Source organism: Diceros bicornis, chromosome 14 (genome assembly GCF_020826845.1).
Source record: "Diceros bicornis minor isolate mBicDic1 chromosome 14, mDicBic1.mat.cur, whole genome shotgun sequence".
NCBI lineage: Eukaryota > Metazoa > Chordata > Mammalia > Perissodactyla > Rhinocerotidae > Diceros > Diceros bicornis.
In genome coordinates this window covers 6588691-6609583 of record NC_080753.1, presented here as the reverse complement: position 1 = coordinate 6609583, position 20893 = coordinate 6588691, and the positions used below count along the sequence as shown (strand labels likewise).

At 35.9% G+C, this 20893-nt stretch overlaps 1 protein-coding gene across 1 annotated transcript in view; it reads right to left on the bottom strand.

Moving 5' to 3' along the window:
- EYS (eyes shut homolog) overlaps positions 1 to 20893 on the bottom strand; it is a 1424867-nt gene that overhangs the window by 1014866 nt on the left and 389108 nt on the right. The window contains exon 11 of the mRNA XM_058554077.1: positions 17791 to 17912. Coding sequence (XP_058410060.1) covers positions 17791 to 17912 — 122 coding nt within the window. The remainder of the gene's footprint in view (positions 1 to 17790; positions 17913 to 20893) is intronic.

Sequence of the window (20893 nt, the reverse complement as noted above, 5' to 3'; positions counted from 1 at the left end):
GGTTTAGTTTTCCATCTCTAGAATTAAAAAAATAGAGAGGAGACCTTCTACCATGCAGTGGGCAATAACAGAAAATACGCTGCAAGCTTATTCTTTCCCTCCACATAAAATATGGCAATGCTAAATTTATTATCATTTCAACATGCTACAATAATGTGCAATGATTATGGAGAAATGATCTTAGTTTAAATCCCACCTTACTCCCTCAAGGCACTAAAAATAGTGCGGGAAATTTCAGAGGAGCCAAGTTAGGGCGAGGTCATGAATACAATATATGGCTGTTTCATGAAATAGCCCAGAATGTGTGATAAGAATGGTCATATTTTAAATTAGTCTGTAGCCTCAAGATAATTCTCCAGAATGCCACAATAAATATATCATAGATTCCTTTATATGCTGTATTTTTATGGTATATTATTAATGAAACATGAATTATTAAATGCATATTTCAATAATTAGTGGCTGAATTCATATTACAGCATGTCTGATGGTAGCTAACACAGTGGCTTTTTATGCAGATGCATTAATGCATAGATTTTTATGTGTCCCTATCTTCTTTATATTGAAGAGTGATGTAGGTTTATGTGTAGTATATGCTTTGTTAAGTTTTATGAATCAGACAATATAAGAATATCAAGGGGAAAAGTAGATTCAAGATCATTAGCAATGTCAAACCGAATGGGAGGAAGCATGTTAAAGTTGTATAAAACTAATGACTTCCCAATAGGCCTAAGGCTTTAATAGTTGGGAGATAGTTTCTAGCCTTCAATTTCATTAAAACATACCAGAGAAATGGTCCATTTGAGTGAGTTAAGACAAAAATTCCTTGAGGCTCACAATACCCTTAATTTAGAACTGGATGTCTTGAAAGAGAATAGGACTTTACAGGTGAGTACAGCTCTCATTGTGAAAACAAGGAAACCAAGACCCAGATAATTTAAGAGACGCAGTACTTTGTTCACAGAATTAAATCAAAAAGGTTTGGTGAATGAATCAATAATTACAGAATTGTCCTAAGGCCACAAAGGCAGCATTTCTGAGCAAAACAAACTCCAAATCTACTGAATTTCAGAACACAGCTCTTTCTGCTGCACTCAGCTGATCAATTCAGGGCTGAATTTTTCTCCTTCTTGTGATTCATTCCTTCAGCACGTAATTGTTGAGCATCTATTTTAATCCAGGCAAGGTAGTAGGCCCTGTAGATTCAAAGGTGAGTAACCAATGGCCCTGGCCCTCAAGAAGCTTGCAAGGGAAAAAGGACAGGTAAACCCACTGAACTAGAACACAGTGTGGTGGAGCAAAGGAATGACTAAACCCCAGAGAAAGATAACACTTCAGTCAGATTTTGGCATACTTCTATTCAAAGTCCTTCATTGGCCTCCCCTCTCTTTCAGAGTCAAAAACAAAGTCTTTATGATAGCCTCCTAGGTCTGTCACCATCTGCATCCATGCCTTCTTTTCGCACTCATCCACTCTTGACCATACTTTTCCACTCCAGCCACACTCACCTCCATTTCTATTTCTTGCCAAGCCCAACGTGCTCTTCCCTCAGGAATTTGACACATGCTGTTCCCTTCAGTTTGACCTCTCTCCAAAAAATATCCACATGGCACATTCCCTCTCTCACTTTTTTCATATCTTTACTTAAATATCACCTCTTAACTTTTCCCAGTCACCTCACAAAAACAGCAAGTCCTTCCATTACTGTGCCCATATATTTCCTCATATTGCTCAGGAAACGGAAGCACAGAAAAATGACATAATTAGCCCAAAGTTGTAGAGCTTACAGATGGTTGAGCCACAATATGAATACAGCAGTCGGGCTTCAGACTCAAGATCTTAACCACTTTATTATATTGCCTCAACAGCAGTGGAGTCCAAAGAAAGGGCACAAATACTGCAGACCATCTTCAAAGGGAACCTCTCAAGAGGGTTCCCTCTTTGGCTTTGGCCTAGAAGAGTATGACAGGATGCATGATGGAGTAAGGAGGGAACTGTAAGTGACAGATGGAGGACAGGGTTTGGCCTTTCAGGAGCTATCGTCAGATGTTACCAGGGGCAGCGTCTCTAGACTAGAAAAATAAATAAATAAATCACCTCACTGTGGGAAGAGCTCCCTTTTTAAACCAGGCAACCGCAGATGTCAGTAACATCAAGCCACCGCAGCACCTGTAGCGAAGGGAAGGGAACAGAGAAGAGGACCAAGCCTGCAGCAGCACCTCCCCTTTCTCTGCAGGATTCGGGTAGTTAGTGGGTGCGGTTGAGATGCAAATGACTCAGTAAGCGCGACCAATGTTATATTTTTTCCATTTTTAACTATGTCCCGTTGCATAGTATCTTTTTCATCTTGGTCAGTCCTTAAAATCAAGTATTTTAACAAATTGAAATTAGAAGCTGACTTTCAAATTATTATGGCAAAATTCAAGAATAAGAAAGAGAAGATAGCATGTTTAATTACATTGCACTCATGAGTCAATTATAATCACTTTTAAATAAGCTAAAATTTTAGATTGCTAGTAAACACTATAACATTTTAAAATTTTTTTTTCATTTACTGATTACATTTTTATTTATATTTTGTGTGTATGTTTTTTACAATTTTATTAGTAGAGTAAGCCATGTGCATAATTTATAAATAGTATAATTTTGGAAATATATGAACATAATATTTTACTGATAGTGGATCAAAAATCAAAGAAGTTCGTGAGCCGGCCCAGTGGCTTAGCGGTTAAGTGCATGCACTCCGCTGCTGGCGGCCTGGGTTCGGATCCCGGGCGCACACAGAAGCACGGCTTCTCCGGCCATGCTGAGGCCGCGTCCCACATACAGCAACTAGAAGGATGTGCAGCTATGACATACAACTATCTACTGGGGCTTTGGGAAAAAAAGGAGGAGGATTGGCAATAGATGTTAGCTCAGAGCTGGTCTTCCTCAGCAAAAAGAGGAGGATTAGAACGGATGTTAGTTCAGGGCTGATCTTCCTCACACACACAAAAAAAAATCAAAGAAGTTTGGAGACTGTTGGCAAAAGCTTGACTCAACAAGGATATGGATATCCATTGCAATTGAGTTCTAATGCTGACTTGCATAGCATATTATAGCTATATAATAACTGACAGATTCAACCCCTATGGATATATATAATTTTAAAATGATTTTGAAAGAGTTTAAGACACTTAATTTTATTAAATATTACCAATTTAAAATAGATATCTCATTATTTAGAGTTGATCATAGATGTCTTAGAAAATACTAAAGAGCAAGTCTATAATTTATACAAAAAATTTCCAATCATTTTCTTGGGTTGCATTTATACTTAATAAATTAGCAAATTTCCAGCCAAATCCTCAGATGCAATTACTACTAATAATAATCTTTTTGTATGTGATTTATATAGAATCTTTATTTTTTAGCTTTTTAGTAATAAGATCTAAATCTATTTGGGATATCTTTAAAAAAATATCCTTATGATGCTTGTCAGGGAAATGGATGTCAAGCATAAATCTATTAAATAAATACATATCATGGATTAAATGTTCTTATAACATTATGAACTTCATGTCAGTTTTATTTTTCCTTTACATTGATATTCTGGATCCTTAAAAAAGATAAATTGTTCATATTACACTCCGTCTTTTGATTTACTTACAAAGTACAACTGAGTAGGAATTAGCTTTGAAAGAGGTCATCCATGGGCAAAATATCAATAGGATGGTTATGCTGCCTAAACAGAATAATGTACAATATAAAGGAAGAGTGACTTAATTAATTGAATTTGTCTCGGTAGAGTAGACTTTTTCTCTAGTGAACACATAAAAAAGATGGATAAATGCATTATGTCAATTAATCTACTCATATTTCAGTGTGAATATAAGAAATGAGGAAGTGTATGAACTATTTGTGTCAGGATGAATAAATAGATAATAAATATGTACACACTCACTCATTTGAGTCTACACCAATACCAACATTCTCACACAAAAAAATTGTACTTGTTTTGACTCACAAAAGATGACCCTCCCAACATAAAAAGGATAAAATGAAAGAATTGCCGTCCATAAATTTTTAAATCATTATTTAAAAGATATTCTGATACTTTTATGAAGCCCGTTTGAGGATCACGCCTACTTTTCTTTCCCCTATACCAGTATGTGTTAATGAGGTTACTGTAAAATGGACATGGTGATTTTCTACCGGGTACAGAACATTTTCTGTGTTATTTTTTTCTAAGTTTTTTGCTTGATTTTGGAGTAATTTCTCACTGTCTGGGCCTCGGTGGAAGAACACCTTGTAGCCCAGTCTTTAAATGAAGAGCTCATGGAGCCATGAAACTGAGGATGATCAGTCTTTGGGAAAAGCTTTCATTATTTCCTAGTGTTTTCCAGCATATTTGATACCTGGTTGAGGGCCTCAGTAACTAGTAAACTGAGGAAGCAGCAAAGCAGAGCTTTGTCTAAAGCATGTGAAGACTACCAGCTCTAGGAATTCTTTCCTGTTACAACTTGCCTGGACCTACCGGATATCCTGATTATTCAAACGAAGATGAACATTTTGATCCTTATATGAAATTTTCCTGGTATTAAATTTTGTAAGATAATTCAAACGTAAACCATTGCAGACCAACTAATGGGAGGCAAACTGAAGACTTCCGAGGCCAGATTCAGTCCCTGGGCTTCCGGATAAAACACCCTTGTCCTTATTCTTCCGCTCGTGTCGAAGAAGAGATGACCCAATTCTGGACCAACTTGTCTTCTAAATGAGCAGATGGGTTATTGAACTATCAATTAAAAACTAAAAGATGTGTGACAATATCTTCCACAACAATTTTCTGAGGCAGGATATACTGATTACGACTCTTTGGGTAGTAAGATTTGAAATGACTTTAAAAAATTTTTAATTGTTTCTTCTCTATCTTTCTAAACTGTCTACAAAAACATGGAATAATTTTGCAATCAATTTTTTAAATGTTATTAAAGAGTTATTTACAGAATTAGAAAATGTTGTTCAGCGCTCTGTGTAGTAATCAATCTTAGCACACAGGAAAAACAAGACAATGGAATCATTTGAAAACATGAAAAAGTAATTAGCTGGCTATAGATTATTGTCAGAAGAGACATGATTTTAAGTTAGAAATGAATATGATTTCTTATGAACTTATTTACAATGGATTTATAAGTTGTTCTACACAATAAAGAAATCCAAACTACCTCTGAATCTTACAGTGCAGCCCAGTCTGTCTTGCTGGTGGACTTCTCCCTCTGATGCAATCCAGGTTTTATTCTTATCCATCCCCCGCACTGCTCCTATTGCGGGAAAGCAAGTTTCTGCTAGCAGAAATAAAAGTTTCTTTCCTAGCTTCTGGAAATTTCAGGTTTTCAAGAATTTTTGAGAGTCTATCTCCCTTTAACAAAGAAATGATAAACTATTTTCAAAATTCATAGGATCCATAACTCTTGTTCAAGATCAGAAAATGAATACATACTGGGTCCTCCCACGACATCACATTTATTAATTTTCTGGTGTAGTCTTTTGCACATATGTGACAAGAATTATCTCTCGTTTTATGAATACACAGAGGTAAGACAAGCTTTATATAAATTGATCCAGTAGGTGGCATTTGAACTGATGCAGTCACAGGTCATCACTGAGAACGAAAGCAGATGGCCACTAAAGACAACCTTTGTCAAAAAATCACCAGGGGCATGTGAAAGGACTTAACCTATATAAATGTTATGACTTCGCTTAGGGCTAGAGTTTCTCCTCTTCAATCCAACTGCTAATTGCATGAACAAGAAGTAACAAATTATCTGGGGATCTAACTAATTAAGCCTATCAGTAAGCACCTCAGGCCCCATTTGTTTGGTTAAATCGCTGGTCTAGAGGATAGTAAAGATGCCCTCATTTCATTCTCGTCCTTCATGATTCTCCACTCCCCTTCACAATCTAAAGTTCTAGCAGAATTCACTTGGAACAACTTTATCTTCTTTTGTCTAAATTAAGTCAAACTCCTTATCTAAGTGAGGAAGAAAAAATAAACCTTTTTTTTTTTTTAACGACAGGAACATCACAGTAGGCATATTTGATAATTGATACATAAATTTCTTTAAAATAAGATCTGATTGTACTAGGGTTGTTAGATCAACTATTGGACACCAAGTTAATTTGAATTTCACATAAAAATTATTTTTTAGTCTAAGTATGCCCTATGTACTATTCTGACATCTGTATTTGTATTTGATGTATCTGGCAACCTTAGACTGAATTTATGTTCCAGATTAAGAGTAAAGTAAGTATTTTTTAAAGTAGGTTGAGAGACTTAGATAAAAACTAGCTGTGAAAGTCGGCCTTAACTCGCTGGACATACGCCTGTTCTGCCCCAATTGTCCAGTAGTGTGTTCTCAGTTTTTCCTGCTCATTGCATTTTCCAGAATCTGGCCATGTTCTATATCACAGCTCTCCATTTCCATATCATCTCTATTTTTACTAAAGCAATATTTTGATTTGTCATTATTGCATGAGAGACTCTCTCTACATCAGATAGCTTTTTCTAATCTGCTATTACATTTCCCAAGATTCAGGCAAATATAGAGTCTTGCCAGTCTAGATTCCCATCCACAATGGAATTAAGACGTATCTTACTTTCTAATTTGATAAAAGAATAACTTGATTAAAACACAATATAGAGAAACAAGAAAAAGTCTTTATCAGTAGGTTCTAGGCTCATTATTCAAGGTAATCTCATTCCCTGTCTTCTGCTTCATGCAGCTTTCTTCACTCTCCACATCCTACAGCAAAGAAGACGTACACATATGTACATAATAATAACATTTTCCACGTTACATCAATTTATTATTTATACATATACTAATCACTCACAGAAAGGAGAATGGAAATGCAAAACAAAACAAACACTTTATTCAAAAATCTTAACGACTCTGCCTTGAACTATAGGAAGATCCTTTAAAAGGTGTATTATAAAGTCTGTCCTATGTAAATATTTTTTTTACTTACTAATACTTCATGGTGTTTCCTGCAATGTTTTACAGATATCTATACCTAAATTACAATGGCATTAATTTAGTTTGGTTTTGAATTTTGATTTGCATGAGCTTAGGTCTTTATTCATCCAATTGTCTCTTCTTGGAGACGCTAATAAGGGCCAAATTACACTTGGATAATATGGGATAAATTGAAAATGCTTTTGCACATTACATTCTTTCAGAACTTTATAGTACCAATTTCAAATTCTGTTTTAGGTTTAGTCAAAATTCATTTATTTTAAAAGTGTGTTTAGTTTGTCTCAGAAAGCCAAAATATACTAAAAAATCACACCAAAATTTTAGTGTAATTGTGGAGATATTCATTCCAATTCATCACATACAAGATCCCAGAAAAAAATTGGGTAGGCAAATGATAGAAATCCATTGATTAAACTAGTGGAATTGGCAAATTTTAAGAAAACTTGATCTGCTTTCTCTGTCTACTAGAACCCAGCAGGCGAGAACTCCTGATCTCTGAAGAGCACTCATTGGTACCACTTGGGAGAAGTGACCAGGGATTTGCATCCTTAGAAAAAGGTTTCAAAAGTTTTGGATTTTTTTGATGTTTGATTATCAGTATAACAGTTCCCAATAATGTGAAAGAAACCACGGTGAAGTTATTTTTCTCTTATGATTTTTCCTTGGTAAATTGAGTTTTTCTTTAATTTAATTAATTTCTTTAATTAAAATTTATTTTTGATAAATTTTTAGTTTATCTATTAAAATATAACTGGACTAAAATACAGTATCTTAGAACCTTTTCCTAGTATAAAAAATCATTGATTCTTATATTTATACAGTACATAAAATATCTTAAATGCCAAATTTTGAGAAATTTTATTCTATAAAATTAAAATTTAAATTATTTAGTGAGGACTTTTATCTTTACTAGACAGTTCTAGTATTTAAGCTTTAATTTGTATAAATGAATTTTTATACTGTCACCTTGGGTCATTTCTGGATTGAAGTCATCCACTTGACATTCCCATTCAACTGAAGGATGGAAACTGGACTTCTAAAATTTGTAACAAGGCCACATACCTGCTCTGAGAGCCGTGGGATGGCCATTACCGATCTCATGATTATGCTCTAGTAACCTGCTTATAAGCCTAGGGACTGATCTCCCTATGCTCTATTGCCTCTCTTAGGTCCACTGTAATTGTACTCAGATGCTGTAGGTTTCTCTGACTGTATTTCTACTAATGAAATGGCTGCATCTTTCCTAACCAATATTCCTCTACAGCTCTAGTTCTCTGCCAAGCTTTAGCAAGACCCATTGAACAGCCGAGCTCAGCCTGTGCAGGCTGCTTGTAGCATTAAGGGTCCAGTTTACCTCGTATATAATTTGTACCTGAAACTCCCACTCAAATCTTGGAGAAAAATATCCACTGGGTAGCAAGAGTTGGCATCACACTTGCAAATTCCAAGTACCCTCACAAGCATCAAATTATAATTTAGTAAAAATTGTATATTCTGGGGGAAAAAAGTCCCTAAGGCCCCATTCTGTTCAACAGTCTTTCAGATCAGTCCTCAATAATGTCCCTTAATAGGTCAGCCTGCTCTTTCCATACCAATGTCCTCCAAAAGCCACTTTCTTGATGACTAGGACTTCTGAAACCACTCATCAAAACTGGCTGAGGATAGCACTTTTTCCATAAAAAGTTCCCGCTTGAGAGAAAGAAATGTTTAGCATCCTAATTCTCTATCTTAATCCTAAATTTATTTTTTAGAATTCTAGCTCTAAATCTTCCTCAGCCCCAGTTATTCTGCAGATCAGCAGCTGAGGCTTAAATTTCAGTCTTTGTGGCTGTATTCTATCACCTGTTGACAGCCCACCCCTGAGTCGACCTATCCTCCCCACGCCTTTCAGGACACTCTCAGTGCATGCAGGCTTCCAGGACAGATTAGCATTGGCTGAGTGCTCAGTGCTCCAAACAAGAGGCTTCCAAGGTGGACTAGCACCGTGGCTGCGCCCTTCTCCGTGCCGTCCAGTGAATGTGGATAGCCCAATATAGATGCGCTGTGGCTCTGCGAGTGAATCTCCTGCGGAGTATTTTAAAAACACAGAGGCTCAGACCTCATTTCTTGTTTACTAAATCAGAATCTCCAGGAGGTGAGTCCAAAACAAGCATGTATTTTCAGAAAAGCACATGTGATTGTGGCATCTCTGAAATACTGATTGGCTCTCGGGATTCTCACCCTCCCTAGTTTCATGAGTCCTGTGGGCAACTGGACTCAAGCTCTGACCCTTTAGAAGTGCAGCTCGGTCTGGGACAGAAAGAGAGTCTTGAGAGAGGCAGACGATCCACAGACTCTGCTGTATACGACTCTGTGACCATGAGAAACCTGCTTCATTTCTATGAGCCTTACGTTTTTCTCTGTAAAATACATCTTCTATGACATACCCCTAACTGTAAAGGGACTCCTGGAAAGGCACACCACACCACAGAGAAAAGAGGGATCTACATTTTCTGACAAGCAATGAGCCTTGGATTGCATATATTGGGGAAAAAAAAATCACAGGATCAGTGATAACACTCTAGACAAAAATCCATGCCTGTATTTATGTTTATCTACGCATTCAAAATTATGTCCATGCCAATCGTATGGGTCTCTTTTGAGTTTCTGTTTCAGATTTTTTTAATCGTGGAGGTTAAATTTTTGTCTTTTAGTCAGTCTCTTAAACACAGCAGTTGGACAAAGGGAGATTTTCTTGCTCTGAGAGGGCAGAGAAGGATGGCAACTTAAATCAGAGGAATTGATCTGGAAGGCTGTGTCACTGATACGCTTGAGGTGGAGTTAGCCAGATTAAAGGCTTGATGCTGAAGAGAGACGGATCAGGCCAAGGTGTTTTGTTTTGTGTCTGTCAGATGCAGAGTTTTTCACCAGAAATGTAGCAATCTCACAGCAAGCCTTAAAGGATGGTCCAAGAGCCCTAACAGCCTGAGATCATGTAAGACGAAAGCTATCAGCAGCTATAGAATCTCTGGAATTTTGGCATGAGTACAGACTCTGGGTTTCTTACTCTGTGAGAAAACCTAAAAACAGTTAAAGGGATATAGATAAAGACCTGACCATTCAATTCATTTATTCATTCATCCTTTCTCTCTCTCTTTCTCTTTCTTTCTTTCTTTCTTCCTCTTTCCCTCCATCTCTGCCTCTCTCTTTATCTGTAGCCACAATTAAACCATCATCATCATCATCATTAAATATCGTAGGTATTTGTTAATCACTTTATATAGATCAGGCACTATGTTAAGCATTTTACATGTGGTATCTCATTTAATCTTTGTAAACGATCCTGCAAAGTAGCTGCTATTAACATGTCCATTATTAAAATGAACTGATTGAGGCTTAGAAAGGTTAAGTGACTTCTTTAACACAGCTAGTGAAGGCAAAGCTGTCTCACTCAAAAGCCCACGTTCTTTCGTATGTGCAGCCTTTAGTTTTAAAGGGTATGCTGCAAAATTTAACCCTACTATAATCAAGATGATGCCAGAGGCCACTGTCTATTATTCCAAACCAAAGTTTTTCACCACTTTGCACAAAGAGGCTTTTTATCTGCTAGATTTTATTAATATGTATATATTGTAGCCAAGACAAGTTCAAATATGAAGTAATTGATCCGGGCTCCAGAACTTGATTTTGGAAAGCTCTTGATTTCTGTTTAAATCAGGATGGTTGGCAAAAGACATACTTTCTTTTCTGTGTATGTATACATGTGTGCATATACACTTGCACATATGCTTGTTTCCACTAATATATATCCGTTTCGTAATTCAAAATTTCCTGGACTTTCACTGTTGATAAACTCCTCTCAGACAAACGGGGAGTTAGGATGACATAGAATTAGAACACAGTGGAGTTTTTTGCTGATGGAGATAAAGAATTTATTATTCTTTGACCACTGTTCTTGTCAGTTAATAATAAATTGTTGAAATCAACCTATTCTTCTGAAGGAAGATGTGGATTTTTTTCTCTTATTATCATCTTCACAACAATATATAAACACAACATAACAGTTTTTAAAAACAGTCTTATGTAGACTTAACCAAGTAACAATGACATCCATCTAAATGGCAGAAAGAATGCTTTTTAGGAAAAAATGAAATTACTGTGGACTATAACTATTCACTAAATTCTCAGAAATAAATTGTGAAGCCCAGAGTTGAGTCCTATAGTTATGTAAATATAACAAATAATAATATAAAAGCACAATATTTTTTTTAAAGAAATTGAAGCTTAATCTGTCTCATAACTCTTTGAAAATAAATCCATTTATTGATATATTTTGGTTACTATTGTCAATGGAAACGTCACTGACTAGGTGCCTGGAGAAACTCAAAGGTGGGTTTGGAAGCAATTAACTGTTTTTCCAAGTTGTTTCTTTTCCTTTTGTATGTTAAGGAGATGTAACCACCAGCCATCTTGAAACCGACCAAGCCTCACCACATGAGTTATGCCCATGATCTTTGCCTTATTTTTAAGGTAAAGATCTCTCTCCAGGAGGAGCTTAGGCCTCATTATGTGGAAGCATGTTCTCCAACTGAGCCTGTGCAAGCGAATACCTGCCTCTCTCTTTTGAATCTTCATTCCCCAGCCAAATAAAAGTTGCTGTTCCGTTTGTTATGACTTTGGAAATGTTTCCACATGGCCTCCTATTTGCTGCAACTACACTTTACTTTGTGAGACAACTTCCACTAGCTTAGAGTCTCATTCAACCCACCAGGAGGTGGGCCTACTTGGTTTAGTAACAGAAATGGTATTCAATCAGTTCTAAATCATTTCTTAAGCTGGACTATTTCTGACAACTGTCCATTTTTATTACAGAGTCTGAAAATGGAAAATTCCTCTCTCTGATCAGTTATGTTCATACACAATATTTATGAAATTCAATACTGCTCCATAGATTTCTTGAATTTCAAAATTCAACCAGCTGTAAACTTCACTTCTCTGTAATGAATCTTGGAATAAGAAAGAAGGGGAAACATGTCTGAGCTCCAAAATAGATTTCACAAGTCCAAATTAAAGCTCAAGTGTTTCTTTACTCAGGTGGATGAACAATTTTTTCTGAGGTTATGTTTACCTTTACTTTGCATATAATCCTAATCAATTTGATTATCTGTTTCAAGGCCATGACAGAGTCAAAACAACAGATTAGAGAGGAAGCAATGGGGTGCTTCAGATAGAATATTAACTGTGGCAAAATTGACAATTGAGGGGAATATATTGAAAGAATTACACAAGTCATCAGATAAATGAACTGAAATTCTGTATTAGCCTTGAATTATACAAGGAAACCAATTCTATAACCTATTGTATTACAGATAGGATAGAAAACTAAACCCATCATAATGAACCACTTTCATAAATGTAATGTTAAATTATTCTCAATAATTTCTTAAAGTAAGGATCTGTGTAATGAAAGGTAGAGATCTGGGTAATAAAAAAATTTTACGCAGATTTTGTTCTACATAAACAAAATAGGCTATTTAGGGTGGACATGACCAAAGACTCATTTCCTGTTACCTAATCATGCAGTGTCCTTTTCAACAGTTTGGTTGTTAACTGATACATCAAGATTTTGATTAAACTTTTGGCTATATATTCACTACTGAAGATGTTGCAACTAATCAATTTAATCAAAAAACTTAATTGAACCTTTGGGATAGCATTACAATCAATCAGTCATTGATTATTTCTTAATACTCTCAAAATGATTTCAACCATTATACCCAGCATCTATGAAAAGCTACAATTTCATGCACAGATTTTCTGATTAGCAAACATCAATACACAAAGAGTGACACTTCACTAAGTTATTATAAGTGAGGAGAAAACAATATATTATCTCTCTCACAAAGTATTAAAATGAAAAAGTTAGATTTATTCCCTTTGTCTTAAAAACAAAAGTACTGGAACAAATGGAAGAGTGCAAAGGAGAATAGTACTTTTAAATGAAAGATACAATGAAATATGCTGCTAAATACACGGGGTAAATTGATTTTTCAGACCGTCCTTTATTTCTGTTTTAAGGCGCTAAATTGTTAGTTATCAGTACACATGAAATAGAAATGTCTGTGCTCCACCCTGAATATCACAAAAGGTTAGACTCAGAAAGTGCCATATAGATACCTAGTCCATAGATTCTCAAATAGAAGTACACATCAAAACCACAAGGAATTATAAATTATCCAGGTGCTTGGATCCATCTACTGCATCAGAATTTTAATTACACATATTTTTAAAGGCAACCCCCTGGTTAAGAACAATTGAGTTGAACTCTTCCATTTCATTGAAGAGACTGATAACCCAACTAAAAAGTCCAATAATAGATACTTGCTCATGTATATGCTTAAATAAAATTGTAAGCTATATTGTCCTTAAATTAATAAAATAGTGCCATACATAGTGAATTTGAGTGAATATGCTAACAATTCTTCATTTTATGGTTCCAATAAGTTCAGTGACTTGTAGTAAGTCACAGACCAAATCCATGTCAAAAGCAGACAATCTCCAAATGTTCTCTCTGCTCTTTCATGTTACTCAAAACTTACAAGATGGTTAACCTAATCAAATTAAAAAAATGGATAAGGAAAAATTCATTTATTGGAGGTTTAATATTTCAGATGATATTCTATAGGACCTGTGATTTAAAAGCAATATTAACATACAACATAGCCATGGTAAAGACTACAGAGAAGATCTAAGACATTTGAAGCTTGACAAATTTTGTCATATTCCTATGCAACAAAAATAATTAAGAATAAAATTTGTTACCATCTTCTATTGCTACAAAAATGGAATTTTTCTTTTCTCCATCAAGGAATATTTAGGCAGTTCTGTGTGTGTTTTGAGAATTCTGGGGCTCCCAAGCTCTGACACTGGGTCAGAGTCTCTGTGTTAATCTCCATCAAATGAGATTAAGCAAATCTTCATGAAGAGGGAGGGCATGAAAGAAATGAAGGCTTTTGTACTTGGACAGAGAGCAGCTGGACTGATTCCACACTGATGGAGGGTTTGTAATCCTAGCGAGAGAGCAGAACCCGAGGGTTTAGTGGTTCCCATTGAGGTTTTAGTGTTTCCAACTGAATACACTGAAGGGACAAATGGGACTTGACCACTAATTAACTAAGCCCCATGTGCTTGAGGGGCGTAGAGAAGGTCCTGGGAGCCAAATCTGGTGTGAAAGGATGGGAATCATCTGGCAGATTAACCTTTCTTTGAAAGGAGCATGGGAATGACACAACGGGCATTTCAGTAGTAGCCAAGTGAACTACAGAGCAGGGCTGTTCCCTCACAATCCTGGCTCAAGCCACCCCAGCATTTACTCTACAATCCTAAAGGGTGGAAACGCAACTCTCAAACGACTGACGTGGATTTTTCAACGATATGGTGGTGAAGGTAAAGGCAGTTTCATTTTTCACTGGAAAACATGTAAATTCAGTTTGGTTTTTTCACTTGAGTGTTTGGAAGAAAATTTATATCTGTAGTATAACTGTATATATAATATGTGTAAATTTTAATGTAGTTGTATGTGAATAAACCCTTTTTCTTTCCACATGTTTGTTCTATTGCACTCTTTTTGTTTCTCCTGCTGTTATCAAAATTAAGCATTCATTATTTATGTAAGATACAGAGCAAAATGAAAGTAAAATGAGAGGTAAATACTAGAATATTTTGATCATACATATTTAAATAACCATAAAGAAATTGTTATTTTCAGATATACCTAAGAAAGTTACATGAGAGAATAAATCTTACTTTACCCATTCTTAACATTTGTATCTTATTATGTGCTAAGCATTTAAAATTTTCTTTTTTCCTCACATTGTTTTCTTAGGTTTACTGAACCATAAAGCAAGGAAAATAAGAAAACTGGTTCATTGTTACAGAATACTTCTCATCCTGGTTTCAAAGTCTTCTGATTTTCTGCTTTTTTATCTAAACTCACATTGATAGTGCTACATATAATCATAAGGAAATGCTGCAAATGTGAAAATGTTAATTTAAAGCGACGCCCATTCCAAGTTCAAAGAAGCATCCCTCACATCCCTCACACCAACAATGGCGCTGCCTTGGTTGGTTCAGAGAGTTCTACCCACACAAAAAGCAGGCTGCTGACTCTTACGGACAAAAGTGAGTGCTTCACAGATTGAATAAAGCCATCTTTCTGTTTATCACAATTATAAACATTTTGCAGAAACAGCACACTCCATGCCTTTCTTTTTCTCTTTCACTTCAAAGCCTTCAGCATTTCACGGTTTGTCTTTTACCAATGTGTTGGTGAAGGAAGCATATATGAAACTCAAATTGGACCTTCCTTTATTTCAGTTACGTTGTCCATTTTAGCTAGGCTTTATTTGAAAATTATGAGTTTTTAGCTCTTTCTTCTGACTTACTGTCTTTGCAATGATTTTTTGGTCTCCATTTATTATTACAGAATGTATTATTTTTCCAATTATGTACTATTTATTCCTAAATAAACATGAAATATTTAATATAATATTGGTGCAATTGTTAACTTCGCAGGCTTGGGTGCTCAAACTCTACATATTCCAAAGGAAGGAATGGCCCTTTACTGCCTCCTGGAAGATAACTTCTGAGTGTTGGACCATCCTGCCTGATAACACTCTGTTTTATACCTGACACCTTGCGCTATGCCAAATAATTTATGCTAATGATATGGTTTACGATGAAAGCCTTTGTTTTAAACCTGGGACTTTGGATCACACTGTATCAGTTGAACACTGCAGGAGCTGAAGACTGATTACCTAAAATGTGTGCCTTGTGACTGACCCGAATAAAAACCCTGGATAGCAAGTGAGCTTCCCTGATGGGCAGCACTTCATACATGTTGTCACACACCACTTCTGGGAGCGCTGTCCACGCGACTCCACTCGGAGAAGACATCTGAAAGCTCGTGCCTAGCTTCTCCTTGACTTTGCCGTCTCCGCCTTTTCTTTCACTGTTTTTAATCTATAACTTTTCATTGTAATAATTTTCATTTTTTTAACAATCTGTTGTCTCCATAACGTCTTCTCTGGAAAGGACATCACCAATTCAATGGTATTTCTGTTCTTCTTAGAATTGATATATGAACTATGGTTAAGAGTCAGGCAATTTCAATGATTTCCTTGTGTATTATAATATATTTAAATCAATTAATATAATATAATAATCTAGTTGGTGAACTTTATTTAGTTCAAGAATTTTATTTCCTTTTCAACCCTGCTGCTTTCTGCTATGATCAACTCGTATTATTATTGAAGTTAGGCTGAAATCATAGACTAAAATAATGTTTAATCGCATTATGGAAATTGGATGATTTACCTGCAAGTAAAAAGGAACTCTGACTCAAGCCATATTTAAAAATAGACCATAAGTGATGTCACATAATTAGATCCAGAGGTTGGGCAGGCCCCTGAGGGGTTCAGTCATGAGTGCAGTAATTGATCAAGGGCCAGATTTCTTCTATTGCTCAGCTCTGCTGCCTTCAGCCTCACTCATCATTAGGTAGCACCCTCCTCCCCTCCTTGGGTCTGAAAATGGCAACAGCAATTACATGTATAAAATCCAGATGTTAGAAGGTCTAGAAGAGGTCAGTACCTTTTACTTACATCCTATATGCAGGTGAGGAAACCCTTCCCCAGAAAGAACTCCACTCTTATCTCAGAGACCAGCAGAGGGTCACATGCCCATTCCTACAGGAACCCCCAAAGTGAGGTGGGATTAGCATCACTGACTTAGACAAAGCATCTGGGATGAACAAGGACCAAGCAACAGGGCCCCATACCTAACCAGTGGCTAGATAACTGATGGACCATGCCTGTTTCTGGTCATGGCTATCCAGACATTAGTTGTAATTCTTCATTTAGGAGTCTGCCTTCCTTGTGGGAAAGAAACAATTTGCCACAAATTATCCTTTCATTGTAAAAACAAACACTGTCAGTATGCTGATAGTCAAGATACATCAGTGAAAACAGATCTGTTTTTCAAAGTGTTTTCTTCTGACTTCAACTAGTATAGTCCTTTTGTGAAAATCAACTCTGTTGCTAAAGAATAAACTACAAGCCTAGACTAGTATTGCAGCATTAACCTGTGTTGTATGTCATTTATTTTCTGAAGCCAGTCAGTGAATCCACCTTGAGTAGATATTTTTTATTTCAGGCTGTCTGAAAAATGAGGAGCTTGAGGGGATCTCATTGATTTGCCAACTGTGTCACAGTCCGTTTAAGGCAGAATGGCACATGCTTGTGACAAAGGCGATGACAAATGGATATGTACTGAAGGGACAACACCAACACAGACGAATGAAGGAACTGATGGAAGTGTACAACGTGAGGTGGAAATCAAAATAAAAGTTAAGATTATAAATGACAAAGAAATATATCACATGTGTGATATATTTCTTGAGTTAGATAAAAGTGGGTGCATATAAGACTGACAGCACTTTTTAGGATAATTTCTGAAATTTTACACAAATTATCGCCAAGAGTTGTGAATCCGAAGAGTTAGCCCTTTGATTTATAATATTTACATCAAACTATATATAGTGGTGAATAGAACATTTTTTATTACTATAAAGTTAAAAAAATATTGCTTGAGTTTCTGTTTTCTAATATGAATAATTATGCATACGTATGTGTATGTAGCAACATGCCACATAGGCAAAAGTTAACTATATTTGTAGTGGTTAATTTATGTTAGCCCACATTAAGATATGTTAATAATATTCATGGATACTAACGAGATGCAGATCTTGGCAGGTAGAATTGTGCTCACAAGCATTCAGGATGTGGTCATCAATGTCCTGTTCACATCTCAGGCCAGCATAGCCCGGATTGCATAAGCAGGAGAAGCCATCAACCACTGAAAACAACAGAAAAGAGAAAACTCTTAACATTCCTTTAATCATGGTATAGGTAATGTTAATTACTCTAAAGAATGTTGTATTCATCTAAATGCGTTTCACTTTTCACCAAGGAAAGTGTAGATTTTTATATTTAATGCTCTATTACACAGTTCTCTACAATATTTTTTAAATATTCTATTTAACTTAAAAACTTTAATTATTTGAAATAAGAACAATCACAATGGACATTTGGTAACAGTTTGCAAAACAACGATGAAAATATCCAATTTTCTCTCTCTGTCTCTTTTTTTGTCAGTAAACAATACCTATAATAAATAGGTTACTTGTGTATGAATTGGCTTCTCTCAGATTGCTTTAGGTTTAATAAACAAGAAGTTAACGGGTTGTTTAGGTGAAAAATGATCTCAAAGTTGATATTGAACTACTTAAGCCTTAGTTAAAAAGAGTGTTAACATTTCGTCATAATCCTTTTAAAAGTCATGATCAGAGGCTGGCCCGTGGCATAGTGAAGTTCAGCATGTTCTGCTGTGGCAGCCCAAGTTCGCAGGCCAGAGCCTGGGTGCAGACCTACACCACTCGTCAACCATGCTGTGACGGGGACCCACATATAAAGCAGAGGAAGATTGGCACAGATGTTAGCTCAGGGCTAATCTTCGTCAGGGGTAAAAACAAAAGTCATGATCAGAGTCTGTTCTCTATTTTATCATTAGAGATGGAAAAAGCACGGTCTCTGCAGCGTCTCAAGGAAACGGTGACAGCATGGATTGCCGCTGGAGTAGGCATGGATCTACGGCCGCTTCTAGTCAGTCTCTGGCTTCTTCATCCCTGAGCCTTACCACGTGAGCTACACTGCCTCCCTCTCCGTGCGTGTACCTGCGATTACTCTCATTAAACACTTAGGTCCTGGGTAGCAACAGCGTTTTCAGTGCACTGTGAGGTGTTTAGCTGGCTTCTAGACTTCTGCAGCCACGTTTCTGTACAACATGTGGGGCCTCTAAGGAGAACAAGGCAGCCCACAGGCTTCAAAAAGAGACAACGGACACATGAGAATTGGCAGCTCTTGAGACAGGAATTGGCTTCTGTTTTACTTTACGTTTTTCATCTAGCATCCTAATTTTTAATGTCTTACTGAATGTAAATGATTAATTATTGTACAGGTATAGTTGTAAATGAATGAGATAAAACGATATCAGTTGGTGCATCTCTGTATCTTATATAAGGTATTATGTATGTTAACAAATTAAAACCAAATGTTATACAATATGTAATTAAGACATTGTGGAGTACCATCAATCATAATAATATTAAAAAAAGTTTATGATTATAATTCAAGTTTGGATACTGATGCAAATTGGCAAGTAACAAACAACTAGAGTCAAGTTAACTTTCAGCATAGATGTAGACATTCTCTGTGTAGATAAATGATAAATTATTTTAAAAGAAAAATGACAACAAAAGATAACTTTGAATTTACAAAGGGTCTGAAAGACAGACTGGTGTTAAAAAACAAAGCATGCTTTTATTATTAAGAAATATGTTTTTTTGCTTTCTAAATGTTGACTGTGATGGGCTAAGAAGGTAAGAAATGAACTAACTACGTGCCAGATGAGAACCTGGGAATTAAATTGGATACCATAGGGAAAATAAATAAACAAGCAACCATAATTTGTTTAAAATTTAAAACAAAGCAACAAAAAAATGTTTTTTTTTTCCCTACAGCTAGTTTGTTAATTATGAGCTACACGATCACTAACCACCATTTTATCAGGAAAACCTTTTCCTGATAAAAAATTATTTTTTTTTACAATATTGTCTTGTTTTGTTGTTATTATTTTTACCAGAAAACACAGTCACTGTATTAGTATTAGTCTTTGTTTATAAATATTCCCCTTCTACTGTTTTTAATTGAAATTTTCATCAGCTAAGCCTTCTACAAATCTGGATGTATTATTCATTTTATACTTAAATATACACCAAACATCATACATTAGTTGTACTCATTCAGTTTCTGATAATGATAAAACTTTGTGGTGAAAATATAGATGTGAGTATTTTAATAACATATTGCTAATGTGGTGAATAATCACATAATGTTTGAGATTTACAGGTTCACAAATACATATTAAAATTATTTCTTATATATGGTCATGTCATACATACTATTAACTTGAATTCAGGAAGTTTGGCCTCCTCAACTATTTTATTTTTGAGAAGGTATTACGAATACAGTGTCTTAGATTTATGCTGATACCAGTTTACATGTATGATCTAATTTTTTTTTTTTTTTTTTGTGAGGAGATCAGCCCTGTGCTAACATCCGCCAATCCTCCTCTTTTTTTTGCTGAGGAAGACGGCCCTGGGCTAACATCTGTGCCCATCTTCCTCCACTTTATATGGGACGCCGCCACAGCATGGTTTGCCAAGCAGTAGGTCGGTGCGCGCCCAGGATCCGAACCAGCGAACCCCAGGCCGCCGCAGCGGAGCGCGCGCACTTAACCGCTTGCGCCACCGGGCAGGCCCCTGTATGATCTAATTTTTAATAAAAGTTTTGGGTCTCTTGTTAAATCTCCTTGGGAGGGGTTGAAAATATGTTCTCGATAATTCTAATATTTTTGAAATACATCAATGTATCAGGTTTCCAAAATTTACACTTTCCATAATACATTATGTATGACCTCTAAAAATTTAATAGGTAGAATTACATTGTAAGTAGCATATTTGGAAATTATATTTTCTTATTGTATCGGGAATTATGAGTTAAAATATCTATGGAGACCTTATAAAAATCATATATATGTATATGTGACTCCGAATATATCAGAAGTGCTCACAGATAAACATATATAACCATTATACTAGGGCTACCGAGGTCTAAGAAAGTTGCAGACCTCTCTCTCAGGCATACCACTCTGCCTTCTTTAATTTATTGTGAGCGCCAGAAATTTGAGAGCCATTCCCAGCATCCCCAAACACCTGT